This window comes from Poecile atricapillus, chromosome Z (genome assembly GCF_030490865.1).
Source record: "Poecile atricapillus isolate bPoeAtr1 chromosome Z, bPoeAtr1.hap1, whole genome shotgun sequence".
NCBI lineage: Eukaryota > Metazoa > Chordata > Aves > Passeriformes > Paridae > Poecile > Poecile atricapillus.
Window position 1 is genome coordinate 73,764,425 of NC_081289.1, and position 19,143 is coordinate 73,783,567.

The 19,143-nt window shown below is 38.8% G+C and overlaps 1 protein-coding gene across 1 annotated transcript in view; it reads right to left on the minus strand.

Moving 5' to 3' along the window:
* The window catches only part of CAMK4 (calcium/calmodulin dependent protein kinase IV), a 154,141-nt gene that overhangs the window by 57,795 nt on the left and 77,203 nt on the right, over window positions 1–19,143 (minus strand). The window contains exons 3-4 of the mRNA XM_058827964.1: window positions 4,059–4,121; window positions 3,447–3,529 (exon numbers count right to left, since the gene is read on the minus strand). Of these exons, the coding sequence (XP_058683947.1) occupies window positions 3,447–3,529; window positions 4,059–4,121 (146 nt within the window). The remainder of the gene's footprint in view (window positions 1–3,446; window positions 3,530–4,058; window positions 4,122–19,143) is intronic.

Below are 19,143 nucleotides of genomic sequence, written 5' to 3' on the forward strand. Positions count from 1 at the left end.
ATATGGGTTGGCATTTTTATCTGAAGTGGAAAAAACAAAAGTTATTCTTAGCAATCTGCAGGTATTCTGACTAAAAAGAAGTTGAAGTAGAGTTGAATTTTCTTGCTGAAATTCATATTTGAAAAAGAATCAGCTGGTGATTCAGCTGAAAGATGATAGATATGAACAAAATTTGAATGGAAAAAAGCACTTCATCAAAAGGTAAGCCATAAAAGACAAGAAATCAGATTGTGTTTTGGGCTCACCATTGCTGGAACAGTCAGAGCCTAATCAGAAGATTGTCTTTTGGGACTCTGTCAGAGCACTGCCAGTTTAAATGCACTTTAACCATGCCTGTCTGTTTTAAACAAGAAAGAATGAAAGAGGAGGGACAAGAAAATGTCAGAAATATGTCCCAGCACTAGGCTGGAGATACAGCACCTGTAAAGAACTTTAAAACCAGTTAATTTAGACCTGCTGCATTTTTCTCTCTGTCCTGGTATATTCCTCCACTTTTTTCTTTGTCATTCTTTGCCACAAGGTCTTTGTCACTCCTCACTTGCTGGGCTGGTAAAAATCATCATGTACATCATCAATAAATATTCTAATTTACACAAACTTCTCCACTTTCAAGTAGTTATGTTTATTGTATTTGGAGTGGTATGTAGGGTATGTCCTACAATGTGATTTATGAAATCTGAGAAACAGTTTCCTTTTTAAAAATACAGCCAAAATCAATCTGATTTGAGCTGTATTAACTCAGGTGTCAAACTGATACATTCATTTGAATTTATCTCCCTTCAGGTAACACAAGTGAAAATTGTCACAATGAGAGTTCATTTTAGCAATAACATGGATGATTTGATTGTAATGTTAAATATGGTGAAGGAAGCAAATAATTTCATTTCCCAAAATTTTTTGTTAGAATGGCATGAAACCAGCAGCACATCCACAATGCTAATAGGATTTTAGCAGACTAATTGGATTTTGGGTATTTATAAAATCATTTTCATGATAAGAGGGATGTTTACATGGAAGAACTTACTCTTCTGCAGCTCAAATACTATTCAGAAGAAGAATGGACACCTGGGATGGGAGAAAACTGGAGTAGCAAAACAGTTGCTATAAAAAGTAGCAGCATATTACAAGATTTGGCAGTAAGAGCAATGAAGATGTTTTCAGCCAGGAGAGCAGGACTGCTTGTGTAACAGGCCCAGTTGTGTAATTTGCGGATAGCTTATTAGAAAGAAGGATATGAGTAACTCCTCCAGAGTACAAAAATTGCTTTGCTGTCTGTGTATGGGCAGTGGTTTGCAAATAAGGCCTGTAAGGTATTCCAAACCCTGAAGGTGGTCCCAGCTTACATTGGGATCCTGCTTGCCCACAGAGGATCTCACTTTGAGGACAACCATGGTGTGGATCTCAAGACCTGGTCACACCTCTCCCTCCACATATGACACAGCTCCTCTGCTCAGGAGGAGATATTCCAGGGTCATTTTCCTTCTCCTGTGATGGGAATCACACAAGCACAGAAAAAGGTGTGCACAAGGTCTCTCTGTCAGTCAGGACATTTCCTTCACGCATGATAAAAACATTTAAGGACTGAAAAGATTAGGCATGAGAAGGAAACCTGCCCTAAGGCAGAAAACTAAATTTATCCTCCTTAAAACTCAGAGGGCAGCCATTGTACAGCATAACGCAAGTGTTAATCCTTTAGCCCAGCTCAGAATAGGGAGACAGCTAATGTTTAATTGGAGTTGCTAGTGCAAAACATCTTGGCTGCATATTTCTGTTTAATTATTTTTAGTTTAAGGTTGAAGAGTGAAGTAATACTCCTATTCCTAGCTTAAGAGCTGGAAATAATTTAATATGGTTTCTTGTTTCATTGTTTGTCGGGTCTTTTTCCAAATCACAGAGGTCTGTATTGACAAAGTTTCCAGTTCTGCTGGAACATGGAGCAATGGAGGATGCAGAATTCAGATCTCCTCAATATTAGTGCTCATCTATAGCATCAGCAGGGGGCCCTGCAATTCTACTGAGTGACTTTGCTTCTAGTCAGAAAGCCAGACAGCTGGTCCCAGCTGTCCAAACTATACTATCAATCATCCAATCTTTTTGAAAAGATCAATCTGACATTTAAATCCCATAGTCACTACTGAGTATAGATTATAGAATGTTGAAACTGTCAGAATATTAAACCCTGGTTTCATCAAATAGTGCAATTCTCCATCCTGGATCCCACAAAGTCTTTTGTCTCCCATTTTTCTACCACACAGGTGGTTGCTCCTCAGGAACCAGCTGGATTATATGTGTTCTACTGGATCATATATATCTTGCCTTTTTAAAGTCTCATCAAAGACTCCTGTAGAGTATCCAGGCCTCCTGAAAACGACCTAATCTGAAACCTACATGGATATATAAAGGGCTACATGAAAGGTAAGGCACTTTGACCAGGGCCCTCTCCAGCTCAGGACTGGGCCCTCACTGGTTGTTTAACTTGCAGCATGTCTCTCCTCATTCCTTTGGCTGAGCACTGAGAGTAATCACCTTTCTTCTGTTGAATTTAGGATGTCACAGGAGCAGTTGCTTTTGCTGTTGTTGTTCAGAAATAGTTCTTGTCAAGGTCAAAGTTATGATCATGGCAAAATAAAAAAAAGAATGCTTTTGTTTTTTCAGGTGGAAGATATGTTCAGACTAAATATTTGATGTGTATTTTTGTTATATTCCTCTATGATACTAAACTTTAATTACAGAACAAGGAAAATCAAATAACCTGTCCTTACATGAGCTGGAAATCACTAACAGCAGTAAGTTAATTCATTTACTCAAACCAGTATCAAACGTTTTTCTAATCATCTCTTGCTCTAAAAAACCCAAATCCCTACCAATGAAATATAATCCCAACATTGTTACAGAATCATCTCACCTCATGCATATTACTCCAGAAACATGTGCAGCCTAATGAGCAAAACCTTCAGAACTCAACAGCTGTCTTGAAGAACCTTTGCGGCAAACCCAGATGTTTCATAAACACAGAAATACCAATACTTTCTTGTTAGTCTGCTTATGAAATTTTTATTTGACATAACACTATCCTTCTGGCAGGGTGATTGCCACCTAATATGTTTTATGATGACCTGTCAATGGGATTTTGCCAGTTTTTCCCATCTTTTGTCTGCTCCAACACACTCGATGCTATGGGCCTGCTGAGCACCTTCCTTCAACATTTTCTGGCTAAATCCTCCATTTTCAACTAGGTTTTTTTTCCTCAAAAGTCTCCTGATAATTACATTTCCAAAGGCACTTTTAAGCTATTTGCTGCAGATATTTATTCATGTGAATATATAACATGCTGGTGAAATAATGCCACTAATTACTAACACAGGGTTTACATACAGAGAAGAAATTTGAACTCTAACATCTTTGGTGAAGGAAGGTATGTGGAGAGGTGTGTGCAGGTAACTTACCTGTCAAATAGTTCTCCACCAGTAACCAGTTCCAGAACTAGACTGATTTCTGTAGGGGTCTCAAATATCTCCTTCAGTTTTATCTGGTAAAAGATAACAGAAAGTATTTCTTTTGCTTGTTTGTCTTCTTGCGGAGCACATCTGAAGGTCAACAGTAGAACACAGACCACAGCTGGGAGAGTTACCTTGTTCTCTCCCAATTTTTTTTGCTAGCTTTTTTTATTGTTTTGTACTCTTTTGGTTATTCTCATGCCTCAGTAACCTCTGTGAAATACAGGAGTTTAAGAGGCCATCTCCCCATCTCTCAGAGAAACCAAAATGTAAGCCCTTTCCTACCCTCCCAGGACTGAAAACACCAACTTTTACTTTCATTTGCAGACCTTCTTTCACATAGTTTCTCACTCAAGTCTGTAAGAACATCAATTTTTATCTTAAAATGGAAGTATAACTCAACAGATGTTCATAAAAAAGCTGCTAGCATGCCCATGGAAAGAACCCAGAGCTTTAATCCATGTCTGTACAGGTGAATCAGAACAGTCTTCTCTCTCAAACAGAAAGAGTATTAAAAAAAAAGGAAACAAATATGGAGTGAAAGAACATGGCTTTACTTACAATGTTGGGATGTGACAGGCGAAGAAGAACTCCAATTTCAGTGCGAATAATTTTCTTGTCTACCTGGTTAAAAGTGGTGAGGGAAAAAGGGAAAAAATTATTTCCATGTTCAGCATAGAAACTTCTGGATGAATCACAGGATGCTATATATGAATAGCACTTCTGTATCTCCCAGAAGAGCAGGGTAATGTGAGACACACAAGTCAAACATACTGTAAAGAGAAATTTTCCATTAAAACAAGGCAGATACTATAACAGAGAAATGTCCACATCCAGCAAAATGATTATGAAGATACATGTGAGTTACACAAGAAGCACAATAGAGGACAGGTATCCGAAAAAGCTGGGAAAATTCCTATTTTTACTCAAGTTCTGACCTTGTCTGTTGCTACTTATGTTTGTTGAGTTTATGCTAGGATAGCTTTCTTTTGACACACCATCCAGCAGTGGTGCTGGAAAAGGTTTCTGCAGGCAGCATGTGCTCATCAAAGCACTGTAACTTATTGCTTAGAACAAAAAAGTGCTGCAAAGGTCAAATACCTCCAGCCACAGAGTTTAACATCAATTTGCTTCAATTATCTCTGACAGAATGATCTATTAATTCAAATTATTGGTTAAACCTCTGAGAAGATTACCCCTCCCCTTTTCAAACTGTAGTCTTCAACAATCCAAGTGCCACTTATGTTCTGGGGGGACATCAATCATTTCTCACAAGAAATGCAGAGTTAGGGACTATTTCACTCAGGAAAGAAAACTGGAGCTCTCCTGGAACTAGAATGCTTAAGCAGGCAAGAATGGAAAATGTTTGTAAGCAAATTATGAATATTTTTATGTTTCTAAGGTAATTAATTAATTAATACACTTATCAGGAAACTATCTGGTTTGCAAACATTCTCCCAAACCATAGAGAAGTCCTACACTGATGACTCAGGGGGATCTGAAATGAATGAGAGTCAGCAAGACCCTGTGTGGTGCAAAACTGATGTCAAGCAGAACAGTTGAGAGGGACTTGTGCTGCTCTTTTTTAGTGGAGGCTTTCTATCAAAGGCAAGTTTTTGTCTTGGTTTTTCACATCAGATGGGGAATGACTGGCAGTCCTAATATATAAACCTTTAAAGGAGACATGAAATTACCTTAAAATTTTTAGTGAGGAAGACACATGGGGTTTTATCACCTGAAAGAGAGCTATTTCTCTCAGTATTTTTTTTTTCCCCCAGCATCAACAAAATCCATTACATTCAGAACTACTAGACAGGCAGAATTTGATTCTCCCCTTGTGTGAATCAGGGACGATTTCAGCTTAGTAATGCCAATGTGCTCTGACTACGGTGTAAATGAGTAGAGAACTAAAGCCCTCGGGGCCTTCTTAAAACTTACTGACATTCAATCTCTTCTAGTGCCTCTGCCAGGAAGAAAAATGAAGCAAGAAAAAACAACTTTGGACAAATTCAGTGCATGCAAGAAGGAGCAGAAATCAACATTGAAGGGTAATGAAACATTCCATCACCTGAACATCTAATTGAAGGTAAATAATATGGCCAATAACAAAATCTTCATGGATAAACACTTGCTCTGGGATCAAACCCATCACCCTTTAAACTTATGACCAATGCATGTTTTTTAAATGTTTTTACTTTCTGCTCAAAATACAACAAATTATTTTTCCTGCCACATAAATCCTGAGCATCAGGTTTGAAGATAGGCTCCCATGAACTTTTCCTAAAATGCTACTAGCACCAGCCTATGGTCTTGCTCAGCTTTAACATCTCCTTGGCATCACTTTGGGTTTCTTAAATGAGTGCAAATATGCAGCAAAGGCCTCCAAAAGTCACTGCTGGGCAGCAAAGGACTTTTGATGACTCACACAGTAATACACATGACTGTTTTCACACGCTTTGCACCTCAGTCAGCATCACAAAATTAATGTACAATTGTGCATGGACAGTGACATCCCCAAGAGAGCAGTTTAGACTGAAAATTTTACCTTATCCAAAAGCACTGCTATAGACTGAACAACTCATAGTTTGTGTCCTGCAGTTCTGAAAATATTTGGGCACCAAGTACACCTAGGAGCAAGCACTGAAAAGGCTACCCAAAATCTAAAGATGACTTCTTTTGGCATTGAGTAATTACAAGTGAGAAACTACAGAAGCCTCCTCTCACCTTGCAGGTAGCAACTAATTATGTGAAAACATGGACTAAGACTCCATTTTAGATTCTTGGTTTCATTTACTCCCAAACTGCAGGTGAGTTCTTCTGTGATCAAGTTTGTGACCTGGCACACAACAGTAGACTTTCACAATTTCTCAGATGATGAGGTATGAGAAAAAGGTACTTCAAAATACAGGATGATAAGATGCAATGGCAAACATGCTGCAAAGAAATGCTTAGGAGTACTACATATTTATATGTAATGTCTATTGGGAAAGATTTTACTATAGAAATGGGCATGTATGGGTGATAAGAATTGTTCCAGAGTAAAAACAGGGACATATTTAGTCATGACATTTCATTACAGACAGCCTATTTTATCACTTTTATTTTCTTACCTTCTCCTACACTAAGTACAAATACAATTGTATCAACACTTACCTTGTTTTAGCTCCTACAGAAAAAAGGTACCTACTTATATCAGGGCCAAACCTGGCTTATTTTTAGTTTGGGCAGGAGTATCAGCAATTCAACCACTTATATTATATTGAATTTTCCTATCATCATCCTATCAAATAATTTCCTGACAGAAATTATTTGCTAGGATGAGAGTCAGGCATCTCACTCTAAAATGTATGTTGCTATAATAACAATTTTTAAAACTCGGATAATTTAATCAAAATATGCCATTGCCACAAATATTTGGGCAAATTAAGTATGTTTGGCTAGATCAAATACAGTGGTCTGATATGTGTGTACGCAGTAACTGATCAAAATGAGGCTGTGAAACTCTTTATTTTGTCTCCTCCTCTTTGGATGCAATTTAAATACGCATTACAGTGCTTGAAAACTATCTGAGCTTTCCTTAAATTGGCATTACTCACAGGAGCATCAGTGAAATATGTGTGAGTATATCACAGTCAAGGATGATGGGATCAGCAGAACTGATATGAAAACTATGAACATCTGATGGTGATAATTCCTGGATTATTCCTACTATTGTCCAGTTATTTCATTGCAGTAGAATTAGGTAGTTATCTCTTTTAGAGACATGTTTCTGCAATTACCCTATCTTTGAAATTTCATACTGGCCATGCAGAAAAGGAGCAATAGATTTATATTTAGTGTATTTCTTATTTTTTAATTTCAGATTATTTTGACAAGAGAAAGGAATGGAAAAATTCCTTAACAAAAGCCAAGATTCTTCCATGTTTCCATGCCCCAAGATGGTGAGTTGGAGTAATGCTAAAAACCACTGAGATGTAAAAGTGTTGTTTCTGTGTGAACTAAATGAAACAAGATAAAATGAACCACCACTTTACACAGATTAATCCAGCTTCTGCTTTGCAATATGGTACTGCCCTAAAAAGAGGTGGCCAGCGGATGTTCTCTGTTCCCCCAAACTTAGCGGAGAGCAAGAAGAAGAGCACATTCCTCATCCTCCAAGTTCAGCCTCTGCTGTTCTCCTTCCCCTGGGCACTGTGGGGACAAAGGGGCACATCTGCCCAGGTGTGACCACGGTGCAGGTTGTGTGACCACTGTGTCCAAGCAGTGGGTGTGAAGAAAGCACCCAAAATGCCGCTTGAGGAGCTTCACAGAACTGCCCACCTCAGGGAGCCTGTTCACACCAGCTCTGCACAGCTCCTTAGTCAATATGCCACTTCCTGACTCACATGAACACCTCTAATATGAGCAATGAATTCTTTATTGAATCAGCAGGTCAGGCTTTGACTTTGTGCTTCTCTGCACTTACAGAGATCACGGTGCAAAGCATTATTAGCTTGACACTACACTATTAAAAGTACTTCCAAGAAACAAAGTTTTATTTGCTCACACAATAACTGCTCTGAAGACTAAACCTTTCTGTATTTTATGGCATCAATTGCTAGCTACCATTTATAATTTTGCCATTGTTTTTCCTTTTCACAGTTAAGCTGAAATATTAAAACCTGTACAGACATGGACTATACACAAGCAGAGCTGTCAGCTCCCTGATTGTCTAAAAGGTCTGTTCCCACTTGTCACAACTAAACACAGGAGTGGTGAGTTACCCAGGCTCTCTTGAGAGGTTTGAAGAAAAAAGAAATGGGCTTGAATTTAATGACTGAGTTTAAATAAATCTTCACAAGAAGAAGGTTCAAAGAAGATCTTTTCTATGCAGTTTAAGGTCTTGCTTTTCAATTCCAGAACGTCCTGAATGACAGGAGTTCCAGTTTCTGCCTGTTTTATACACAGAATATCTTCAGTCAAGACTTCAAGGATAAAACATTAAAGAAGACTTCTGAAGGTGTTTTTACATCTTTATTAAGATGGATAGTATTGAAAGAATCTGATTTCATCTATGTATCAAGGCAAGATACAGATGTCAGTCTTCAGCATAAGTGATAATGAAGCATGGAAGTTACAAAAAGTGGTATGACAGAAAAACCCCAGGACAAATAAAAATAGAGACTTATATGATACAGCTCATTCTCTAAATTACTCTGATGTAATTCAGTAATCATGGCAATGGACAGTAGGCAAAAGTTGTATTTCAAGAAGTTGACTCTTCTGACTGAAAGGATACATCATTGTTCCAACTAGGACATTTATTTAATAGTTGCTTCAGATGATTTGATTAATTGAATGACCTTTTTGAATGAAAATAACAGTTTCTCAAGTAAAGAATTCCTTCTGTGTTCTAGTAGCTGTTCTTGGTTGGGACATTGCTTGACCTCAGCATGGATTGCAGTTCTCTCTCATGTGGGAACATTTGAACTCCTAATGGACAAATATTATCTTAAAAAAAACAGTTGTTTGAAATAATCTTTTCATATTTTAAACTGGCCAGGCCATTCTGGATGTGTCTGCACTCAACCTTAACATGGGCTCCCTGAAAGCACAATAAACAGCTTAATAAAGAACAGCAGCAACTGCACAGCCCTGTAGTGTCTTCCTTAAACTCAGCCCACGTTTCTCACTGTGCAGGTGTGCTGCTTTGGCTTGGATAGAGTTTATTTTCCTCCAAGTGGCTAGCATAGGGTTGGGCTTTGATTGGTGCTAGAAACAGTGTGCATAATTCAGGGATGTTTTTATTATTGCTGAGCAGGGCTTGCACTGAGCCAAGGCCTTTTCTGCTTCTCATTCCAGCACACCAGGGAGCAGGCTGGAGGGGCAAAAGGAACTGGGAGGGGACACAGCCAAGGCAGGTGACTCCAGAAGACCAAAGGGACACTGTAGACCATGTCCCATCATTCTCAGGACATAAAGATGGGGGACAAGAGGGAAGGGGGTGGGAGGGTAATTCAGAGTCTTTGCAAGTCACTATTCTATTTGATGGAGTCCTGTGTTGCTGGAGATGGCTGACCAAGCAACACAGTGAGTAAATTCCTTACTTCGCTTTGCTTATGTGTACAGCTTTTGCTTTGCCCATTGAACTGTATCTCAACCCATGAGTCCTCTCATTTTTACTCTTCTGATTTTCTCCCCATCCTTCTGGGAATGAGCAGCTCCATGGGGCTTACTAAACAGCTGGGGTTAAACAACAGTGGGTTACTGAGCATTTTTATTTTTACCCTACATAAGTAATTTTGTATTCTTAATGAAAAGAAAAAAGACTATGCATTACTAGAGCAATTCTTTTCTGCACACACATCCATACTTCCAGTTTGCAACTGTAGTCCTTCTAGTGATGCATATTCCTCAGACTGAACACACCTGCATGGGAATACTGCTGGTTACATCAAAGTGCCTGCATTTGTCCTGCCAAGTGATTAAAAGTCTGGTAGCTGTTGGCTGCAAGTACCTGGGTTTATAGCAGATGAAAGAGACTTATCTATCTTCATGGAATAGGACTGTTACTCTGTTAAGAGTAAATTGTTCCATCAAAGAAGCAACACTACTCTTTCTGAAGAAAAGCACAGTACATTTTCAGGGAAACCGTCAAATGGATACAGAAAATTTGTGTGACTGTATAAACCTCAGCACAGAAAATCACATCCTGACATATCAGATTAACAGGCCCTGCATTTTAAAATACATGGTTTCAGTAGTAAAGGTGACCAGATATAGGTAACATTCCCCAAAGACACACAATCTACCGTGAATAGTTCTATTACTCACCCACATTAACTTGGTGGAATCACCACAGTTATGGTTCAGATGGATGGGCTCAGAGCCACTTACAGCTTGCACAACATTGGTCATTTGCAACGACATATTTTATGTTAGAGTACAAAACAAGTTACATGTTAATTAAAATAAGCCTCATTATAGGCTATGGTCTAGCTATATGACTAATTTCGTTGTTATTTTTTTCCCCGTCTCATTAACACACGTATTTCTGCAAATATACTAGATAATTGTTGAGCGGTTTATGCAAACAAATTTAAGCCTATGAGGTATTCATTAATTGCTCATTTCAGCTATTCACTATTTATAGAGTGTTACTGACATTGTTACTGTTCCCAAAGCTGGGTGGAGGAGGACACTTTTAAGATGCAAGTACAATGGGTAAATCAAAGGTAAGCACTTCTTTTGTTTCTGTCAAAATAGATGCATTTATTGTTCTATTTATAAATTTGCACTTGCTATCTTCTTGCATATTCTTGCTTTTCACCTATAACTGTTACAAATCCAAAAATTTTCTCTCTTCTCAGTGAAAAATGTATTAATCCAGCTTTTATCCTGGGTGATGCATCCAGTATTAAAGATCTTGGCTTCACATTCACACTATCCCTCTGAATAAACAAATTGCTACATAAAAATTAGAAACAGAGAGCTACTAGGTGACAGGACATTTCCTGTCATGATGTACAATATTTTATCTTTAAATCACTCAGAATTCTCAGGCGCCCCCAGCTGCATGATAAAGATCTGGAATACATTATATCTGCTTATACCATTAGTCAAGTGCCATGCTTGCTGCAAGTTAAGAAATTTTACATGAATAATAAGCTGGTGGACCCATCCTTTTCTCAATTCAACTTGTATGAGTTCAGTGTTACCCAATGAAGACTTGGTTCATCAAGGCTACCATTAATATTATAATCTCAATCACAGATATCAAATAATTCCATGTGATCAGTGGAGCAGTTTTGTCTGGGCTGGAGATAATTTTCTTCATAGTAACCTATATGGGGCTACATGCTGCACCTCTCCATTTACAATGGAGTTACATCAGTTACACAGATGACAGGTAGGGAAGGCTTAGTTGTGGTGCTGATGCTCAAATGAGGTTGTTTTATTAAAATATTTCAGGTGGGATAAAAGCATAACAATGTCAGGTGCAACTTGAGTCATGCACATTTCCTCTTCTGGAGCATCCTGAATCTCTCAGTCTGCTGCTCAAATGAGCCCTGTACTGGGAGACTTGCAATGTCTGCATTCCAGTCCATGCTCTTGGCAGATCAGCCCCTAACTTTGACAAGGAATCCTGAAGCAATTTCTGTGTTGCTTGATAGAATCCAGAAACTGCAATTCTACACTTACAGGACTCATACACATGGACCCCAAAACTGCTTCAGATTTACAGGTTATATACTTTATAATCTCAATAACTAAAAATCAGTGGAGGCTCAAAGGAAAATGGGGAAGGAATCCCTTGTAGAAGATTTTCAGGGACTGAAAATGAGAAGTATTTTATGTAACTGGAAGATGATACAGAGAAGCATGTAGAAATGGTGAGATGGTTAAGAAAGTTAGGCAGACGTGAGAGCAAGCCTTTGTAACTAATTTAGAGAGCTTGCTTCTTAGATTAGAAACTGGTGAGCTGAGATTTTTGTGTTAGCACTATGTGTCAACAAATAACACTATAATTTACAGGACTGCTTTTGTTCCTACATCTCTCCAATCCCCAACAGAGTATGTCTCAGCTACATTAATGGCAGCATATTAACTTGCCTCCTCTGCCAGGATCTATGAGTTGTGCTGGGAAAAAAAAGGACAAGTTACTGAGCAGGCTGAGAGCAGAAGGAATGTGCAGTGACTTCCCTCCCCAACAGGTCACCTCAACCTAAGAATTCAGTGCACAAAGAGCCACAGTGTGCCTTTCATATTCGATCCTGTGTTCCCTAATGCTTTGTGCAATTTAAGAGTAAATGGAGGAGATGCTGAAAGGGGACAATTGTAAGCTATCAGAACAGGTGAATATTTGAATTTCAGGAGACTTTACAAGGGCCAATGAAGTCACATGCAGATTTGGCAAATCACACAACACCTGACCTAAAACCTAACTCTGGTGCCTACTCCGTGATTTGGGTGCAATGTTGGTAAAAGAAAAAGAAAAAGAAAAAGAAAAAGAAAAAGAAAAAGAAAAAGAAAAGAAAGGAAAGGAAAGGAAAGGAAAGGAAAGGAAAGGAAAGGAAAGGAAAGGAAAGGAAAGGAAAGGAAAGGAAAGGAAAGGAAAGGAAAGGAAAGGAAAGGAAAGGAAAGGAAAGGAAAGGAAAGGAAAGGAAAGGAAAGGAAAGGAAAGGAAAGGAAAGGAAAGGAAAGGAAAGGAAAGGAAAGGAAAGGAAAGGAAAGGAAAGGAAAGGAAAGGAAAGGAAAGGAAAGGAAAGGAAAGGAAAGGAAAGGAAAGGAAAGGAAAGGAAAGGAAAGGAAAGGAAAGGAAAGGAAAGGAAAGGAAAGGAAAGGAAAGGAAAGAAAAGAAAAGAAAAGAAAAGAAAAGAAAAGAAAAGAAAAGAAAAGAAAAGAAAAGAAAAGAAAAGAAAAGAAAAGAAAAGAAAAGAAAAGAAAAGAAAAGAAAAGAAAAGAAAAGAAAAGAAAAGAAAAGAAAAGAAAAGAAAAGAAAAGAAAAGAAAAGAAAAGAGAAAAGAAAAACAAAGAACCCTAAACTGCAATTCCTGAAGACCCCATAGGTGTGGAGATGAGAAGACAGATTTTACCTGTGAAGTAAAGAATGCATGGTATAGTTGTTGATGTGCTATGAACAATGGTACCAACTGCCTGGATATAAATACCTTACAGCTCTAGCTCCTGTGGTCCTCATCCAGAAAACATGGACATGCTAATGCGTGTTCTCACTGTGGTGCTGCAGCTGTAACACAGTAATGGCCCCCAAAAAATAACTATTAGTTATTTTTTAGTTAGAAATTAGTTATAATGGTGAAATGAATAATTTTCCTGGACTTCGCATTAACAGACTTATGGCTTCTTATTTCTGGGAATTAGGGCTTTCATCTTGATGAATTATGACTTTCCCACAAATTCCTGAAAGCCATATCATGGAGTCACTTTATAAGTATTTTCTTACATTTTAACATTCAAATCCTATGTTCTTTTGACTGCAGTTTCTTATATTTTTACATTCAAGTCCTGTATCTACTGTGTTTACTTCTCAACCCAGAAACCTACAATTATTATCCTCTTATTTCGTCTTGTAGCACTATTCTTTTAGCACTTCACAAAGACATGAAACCTATATGAGTGTTATGTATTTTGCACACAAAAATCTAAATTTCTGCCTGATAATATCTGGCTGATATTTGTGAGAGTGCTACTTAGAAGCCCTCACAAGTAAGCACATCATGTAATAGCTGCAATTCTAACAAAAATTTGAAATCAGAATTGTCTCTAACAAATTGTAAAAGAAAGTGACTTGGGTATCATAGGACTGCAATATAAAATTGTGGAGAACCCCTGCCCAAAGAAGCAAGGATATGATTTTAGATAAGCACTGTTAAAGTGAGAGATACAGCTTTAAGTCCTGGGAAGAGGATTCCACCTCTCTGCCTTGGGGGATGTGCCCTATAAGCCTGGGAAAAATTGCTCCATCCCCAAAATCCCTCGTGGGGTGTCAGCCCGAGGTGTTCTGCCTTTCTTGTGTTGCAATTTGTTGTATTCTGCATTAAGCCTTCCTATTGTACCCCTATTGGTTTGTGCCCCTGGGGCTTCTCCCTTGCTGTGACCAAAACCCACGACTCTGCCCCAGTTCAGGGTTCTCCATCTCTGGATCAAGCTGAGTTGGTTCCTGTGTTGGTGACGCCCCAATAAATGGTTCCTGTGTTTAACAAAGTGTCTCATTGATTTCCATGTCAGTCACCAGTGGCTGTAACCTCCCTGGACAAGACCCTGCAGCTGCAATGAGATGCAACACAAAATAATCTTCTTATTAATGCTATTTCTTGTTACTTATGGAAATTATTCCAGCTCTTCTCAACTGTATCTACTGAAGACATGCCCATGTGGAGTTTGAAACATCTGCTTGTTAAATATATGCAAAGTGTAATGGAATAGCTTGTTGGAAATTAACAGTAGCATTTGAAGACTGTGTAAAATGAAGGGGGAAGAATAACAATAGAAATGAGATGGATTTTTTACATTTGTATAAAAACAAGTTATTAGTTATTCTTTATTTATTCAGAGCTTGGGTTTAGCTGATGTATTGTTGGTTGGGGGGATGGGTCTTTTGGGTTTTTTTGTTTGAGGCTTTTTCCTTAAGAAAGCCCCTTTTCAGTGACTTGATTAGACAGCAAGTTTGGTTTGACAAAAATTTGTCATAAGCCTCAGTCACAAACCAGAGCTGCAGCTGTCAATTGTAAAAACATTCAGGTTAGAAATTTGTATTGAACCTTAATTCTAGTCTTGAGAGATCTTCTGGTCAGATGATGTACCTCAAGAAAATCAGACAGAGGTGCTTCCTTCCTGATTTCTCAAAGAGGCTTCTGCAAAAGAGCCCTTAGATTGTACTTATACAGATGCTGTGTTTATTTCCACCTTTGCTTTTACATTCCCCCTACATGTGGTTGATCCTTCCCTTAAAAGACATAAATAAATGAAGACCACCTCAACCAAAGGGCATTTATTTTATCTGGAAATAAGCCAGTTTGTCGAGTAAGAACATACTGATTACAGAATCCTTGCTAAAATAAATCCTCTCTTCTACAGATCTCAGGTTTGCCTCTCTGAGAGGCTACAGAGACCATAGCTTCAGAATAATAAGCACAGGATTACACACTGTAAGTCATAAAATGTTCATGATTTATTCCAACATCTGAACAGCAAGCACAGGAGAAAGCACTACAATTTCTTGTCTTCTGCCCATTTCATATCTTAGTGCATACAGACAGCTTTCCTTTAGTCCACTACTCTGTATCTTAGAGTCTCTTTGCCCCTGAAAGAAGAGCTGTCACACCCATGATGATAGCACTATACCATATAAATCTAAACCCAAAAATTTCCTAAAATGCAGAGCAGGAACACTTTCAGAGATCCCCAGTACAAGTTTCTTGTTCTACTCCCCATCTTGCCTTTACACATTTACGTGTACCCCAGGCACAGAGCTCCCCCAGGCTTTCTTAAAATACTATAATTCAGAAACACTTGTTCTGTAGTATATATGTAATGTGTACAATAGGTTGAGCTTCTCTGAACAGCACAACGAGGACCTGAGCTTTATATTTTTCTCTTTTTGTTAGATGATCTCTGTAATTCTGAAAAATAAGCTGTAAGGACCAGAAAGGACTGTTTCTGAGTACCTATAAATTAGGTAAGGAAGAAAGCAATATAACACATACTGTCAATTCTTAAAATCTTAACCAAAGTTCTGACTTACTCAGGAATATCACAGCAATTCAATCTAAAGGGTGACAGAAAAAATATTATTCTATATTAAGTGATTTTTACACAATGCCTTCACTACACAATATAATACAATACAATGCACTGCAGATTTTAAATAACTTTATGTACATAGGACAGGCTTTTATAATGGTAGAAAGGGATTTTTTTTCCTTTTCTAAAAATTCTCCCAATACAACCATTTTTGTTTGTTTGTTTCTTTGCAAGGACTAAAACATCTAACAAATTTATTTTTCAATTAAATTTCCACTTTCATTGACAGGTCTCTGATTTCAAAGATTCTAGAGCAAAAATCTATCAGTAAGTTTATGCAGAAAATAAATGTTTTAGTTCTCTTTTATTTTGTAGAGAATTTAAGAGAAGTGAACTTTTTTGTTCTTCTTTAGACACTATGCATTTGATGGACTTCTACTCAAAAGCCATTTCTTTTGGATTGCAGTGAATCATGAAATGAGAGCCAGATTCCCCTCACATGAGGGAAAGCTGAAAATAAGCAGTGGAAAACTCAAAGTTTTACTGCTTTATTTCTTTATTCAAAGTGATTTTGACTTAACTTTTTTTTGTCTCTCAGTAAAAACATAAGAGTGTGAACTGCATATGCATGATATGATTATGTGGATGAGAAAGTCAGGAAAAATAACAGGTAGTACTGCAGGTGGAGTGGTAATTAAGTGGTAGTTAGGAAATTACTGTTTCCCTTTAATTACTGAGATGTGGTCTGTGTGGTGTGTATGTGTATGTTTGTGTATGTGAATATATAACTGAAAAGAATGTCCGAGCTAGTTGACAAAAACAGTCCTTTTTACAGTGTACAGATTTACAGTGACATGCAGTTAACTGTTGTCATGTAGGGTTGCATGTGAAACAATTCTTTCTCTTTTTTAAAAAAATTGAAAAAATCAGAATATTACACATTAATACAATGTGAGGAAAAAAAGCTAAATGTGAATAAATATAATAAATATACATATGAATGTGAATATATACCACACATTTCTAACCTGAAGAAAAAAGGATATTGCCTTAGCATGTCATACAAATTGGTGTATTATGTCAGGCTCTTGCTTTTTTGTCTGCTGAACTTTATCACTCATAGATATCTGTCCACTATAGGTACTGACAGCTACTGCACTGATGGAGTTGGATAAATTAGATATAGATAGATATAACTATATAAATATAGATATACACACATACACACACACATACATATATATATATTTTAAGTTTATAGAGAAAAAGGCATATGGAGGCAGGAAACTTAAAATATAAATCACATAAGACCACATGGCAATAAATAGGTTTAATTTTATAGGTACAAGCATACATAATTTTCTCCTGAAGTCAATAAAGGATATTAAATATCCACAATAAAGGGTGGAATTTCCTTCCACCCTGAGGCTTGTCTTCCTAATCAGTTGGAAAGGCTCAACCAAAAGCAGTGTTCCTTCAAGAGACAAGACCAAACATTTGCATGAGTCTCTTGATATCCACTTAATGCCATCAATTCACTGCAACAGAAAATGGAAAACCCAGCCAACTATATTCCCTGTACAGTTAGGAATATATAGTGTTTTAAATGTGTATCATATTAAAACATAATCTTCTAGGGTACATATACAGGTGTCTGTATACGTGTGTCCATAAAATATACATGCCTAGATACATATATCACAGAATCACTTGGGTTGAAAAGTGGATCATCAAATCCAGTTTTTGACCAACTGCCACCTTGTCAAAGAGACAGGAGCACTTAGTGCCACATTGCCACATTCTTGACTACACCTCCAGTGATGGTGCTTCCACCTTATCCCTGGACAGCCCATTCCAACGTCTAATCACCCTTCTGTGAGGAAATTACAATCAATGTCCAGTTGGAACCTTCCCAGCTGCAGTTTGAAGCCATTTATTTTTTTCCTGTCCCTTGTTACCAGGGAGAAGAGGATGACCCTCACCACTACAACCTCCATACAGACAGTTTTAGAGAGCAATTTGAGCCTCTTTGTCTCCAGGCTAAACGCACCCAGATTCTTCTCCTGCTTCTCAAAAGACTTCTTCTCCTTCCCCAGTTCTGTTCTCTTCTCTGGCACTTCAATGTCTCTCTTGCAGTGAGGGACCCAGAACTGGACAGAGGATTCGTGGTGCAGCCCCAGCAATGCCAGCACAGAGGGACACTCACTGCCCTGCTCCTGCTGCCACACTATTGCTCTTCCCAGGTATCACTGGTCTTCTTGGCCACCTGGGCACAGCTGGCCCATGTGGCTCATGTTCAGCTGTGTTGACCAGCACCCCCAGGTCCTTTTCCACCAGGAAGCTCCCCAGACACTTTTCGCCCAGCCTGCATAACTGCAGGGGTTGTTGGGACCCAAGGGCAGGACCTGTCACTTGGCCTTGCGGAATTTCAAAGAAGTGGCTTTGGCCTATCAATCCAGCCTGTCCAGAGCCCTCTGCAGAGCCTGCCTACACTCCAGCAGATCAACACTCTAATCTAACTTAGTCTCATCCATCTAATGGAGGGTGCAGTAGATCCCCTCATCCGGATCATAAATAAAAATATTAAACAGAATTGGGCCCAACACTGATCCTGGGGGGCACCACAAGTGACCAGAGGCCAGCTGGATCCAGCACCATTCACCACCATTCTCTGGGCTCAGTCATCCAAAAAGTTTTTAACCCAGACAAGAATGTACCTACCTGTCCAAGGCATGGGCTGCCAGCTTTTCCAGGAGAGTGCTATGGGAAACAGTGCTAAAGGCTTTGCTGAAACCCAGGCAGACACACCCACAGCCTTTCCTGCATTCACTAGGCTGGTCACCAGCTCATAAAAGGAGATCAGGATGGTCAGGCAGGATGTGCCATTCCTGAACCCCTGTTGGCTGTACCTGATCCCCTGCACTGTCCTGTACATGTTGTGTGATCACATTCAAGATGATCTCCATGATCTTTCTTGGCACCGAGGTCTGGCTCACAGGCCTGCATCCATCTTCCTTCATCCTGTACTTCCCTGCATCCATCTTCCTCTCTTTCTTATGGATGGACATCACATTAGCCAGCCTCCAAATCATCTGGGACATTCCCAGTTAGATAGGACTGATGATCAGTGATGCAGAGCAGCTTGACAAGCTCCTTCTCCAGCTCCCTCAGCACCCCAGGATGAATCCCACATGGTCCCAGGGACTTGTGAGTGTCTAAGTGGCTCAGCAAGTCACTGCCTCCCTTGTCCTGGATTGCACAGGGTCTGTTCTGCTCTCAGTCCCTGTCTGCCAGCTCAGGGGCTGGCTCCCAGAGGATAAACAGGCCTTGCTGTTGAGGACTGAGGCAAAGAAGGCATTAAGTACCTCAGCCTGTTCCTCATCCTTCATTCCAGTGCTTGCCT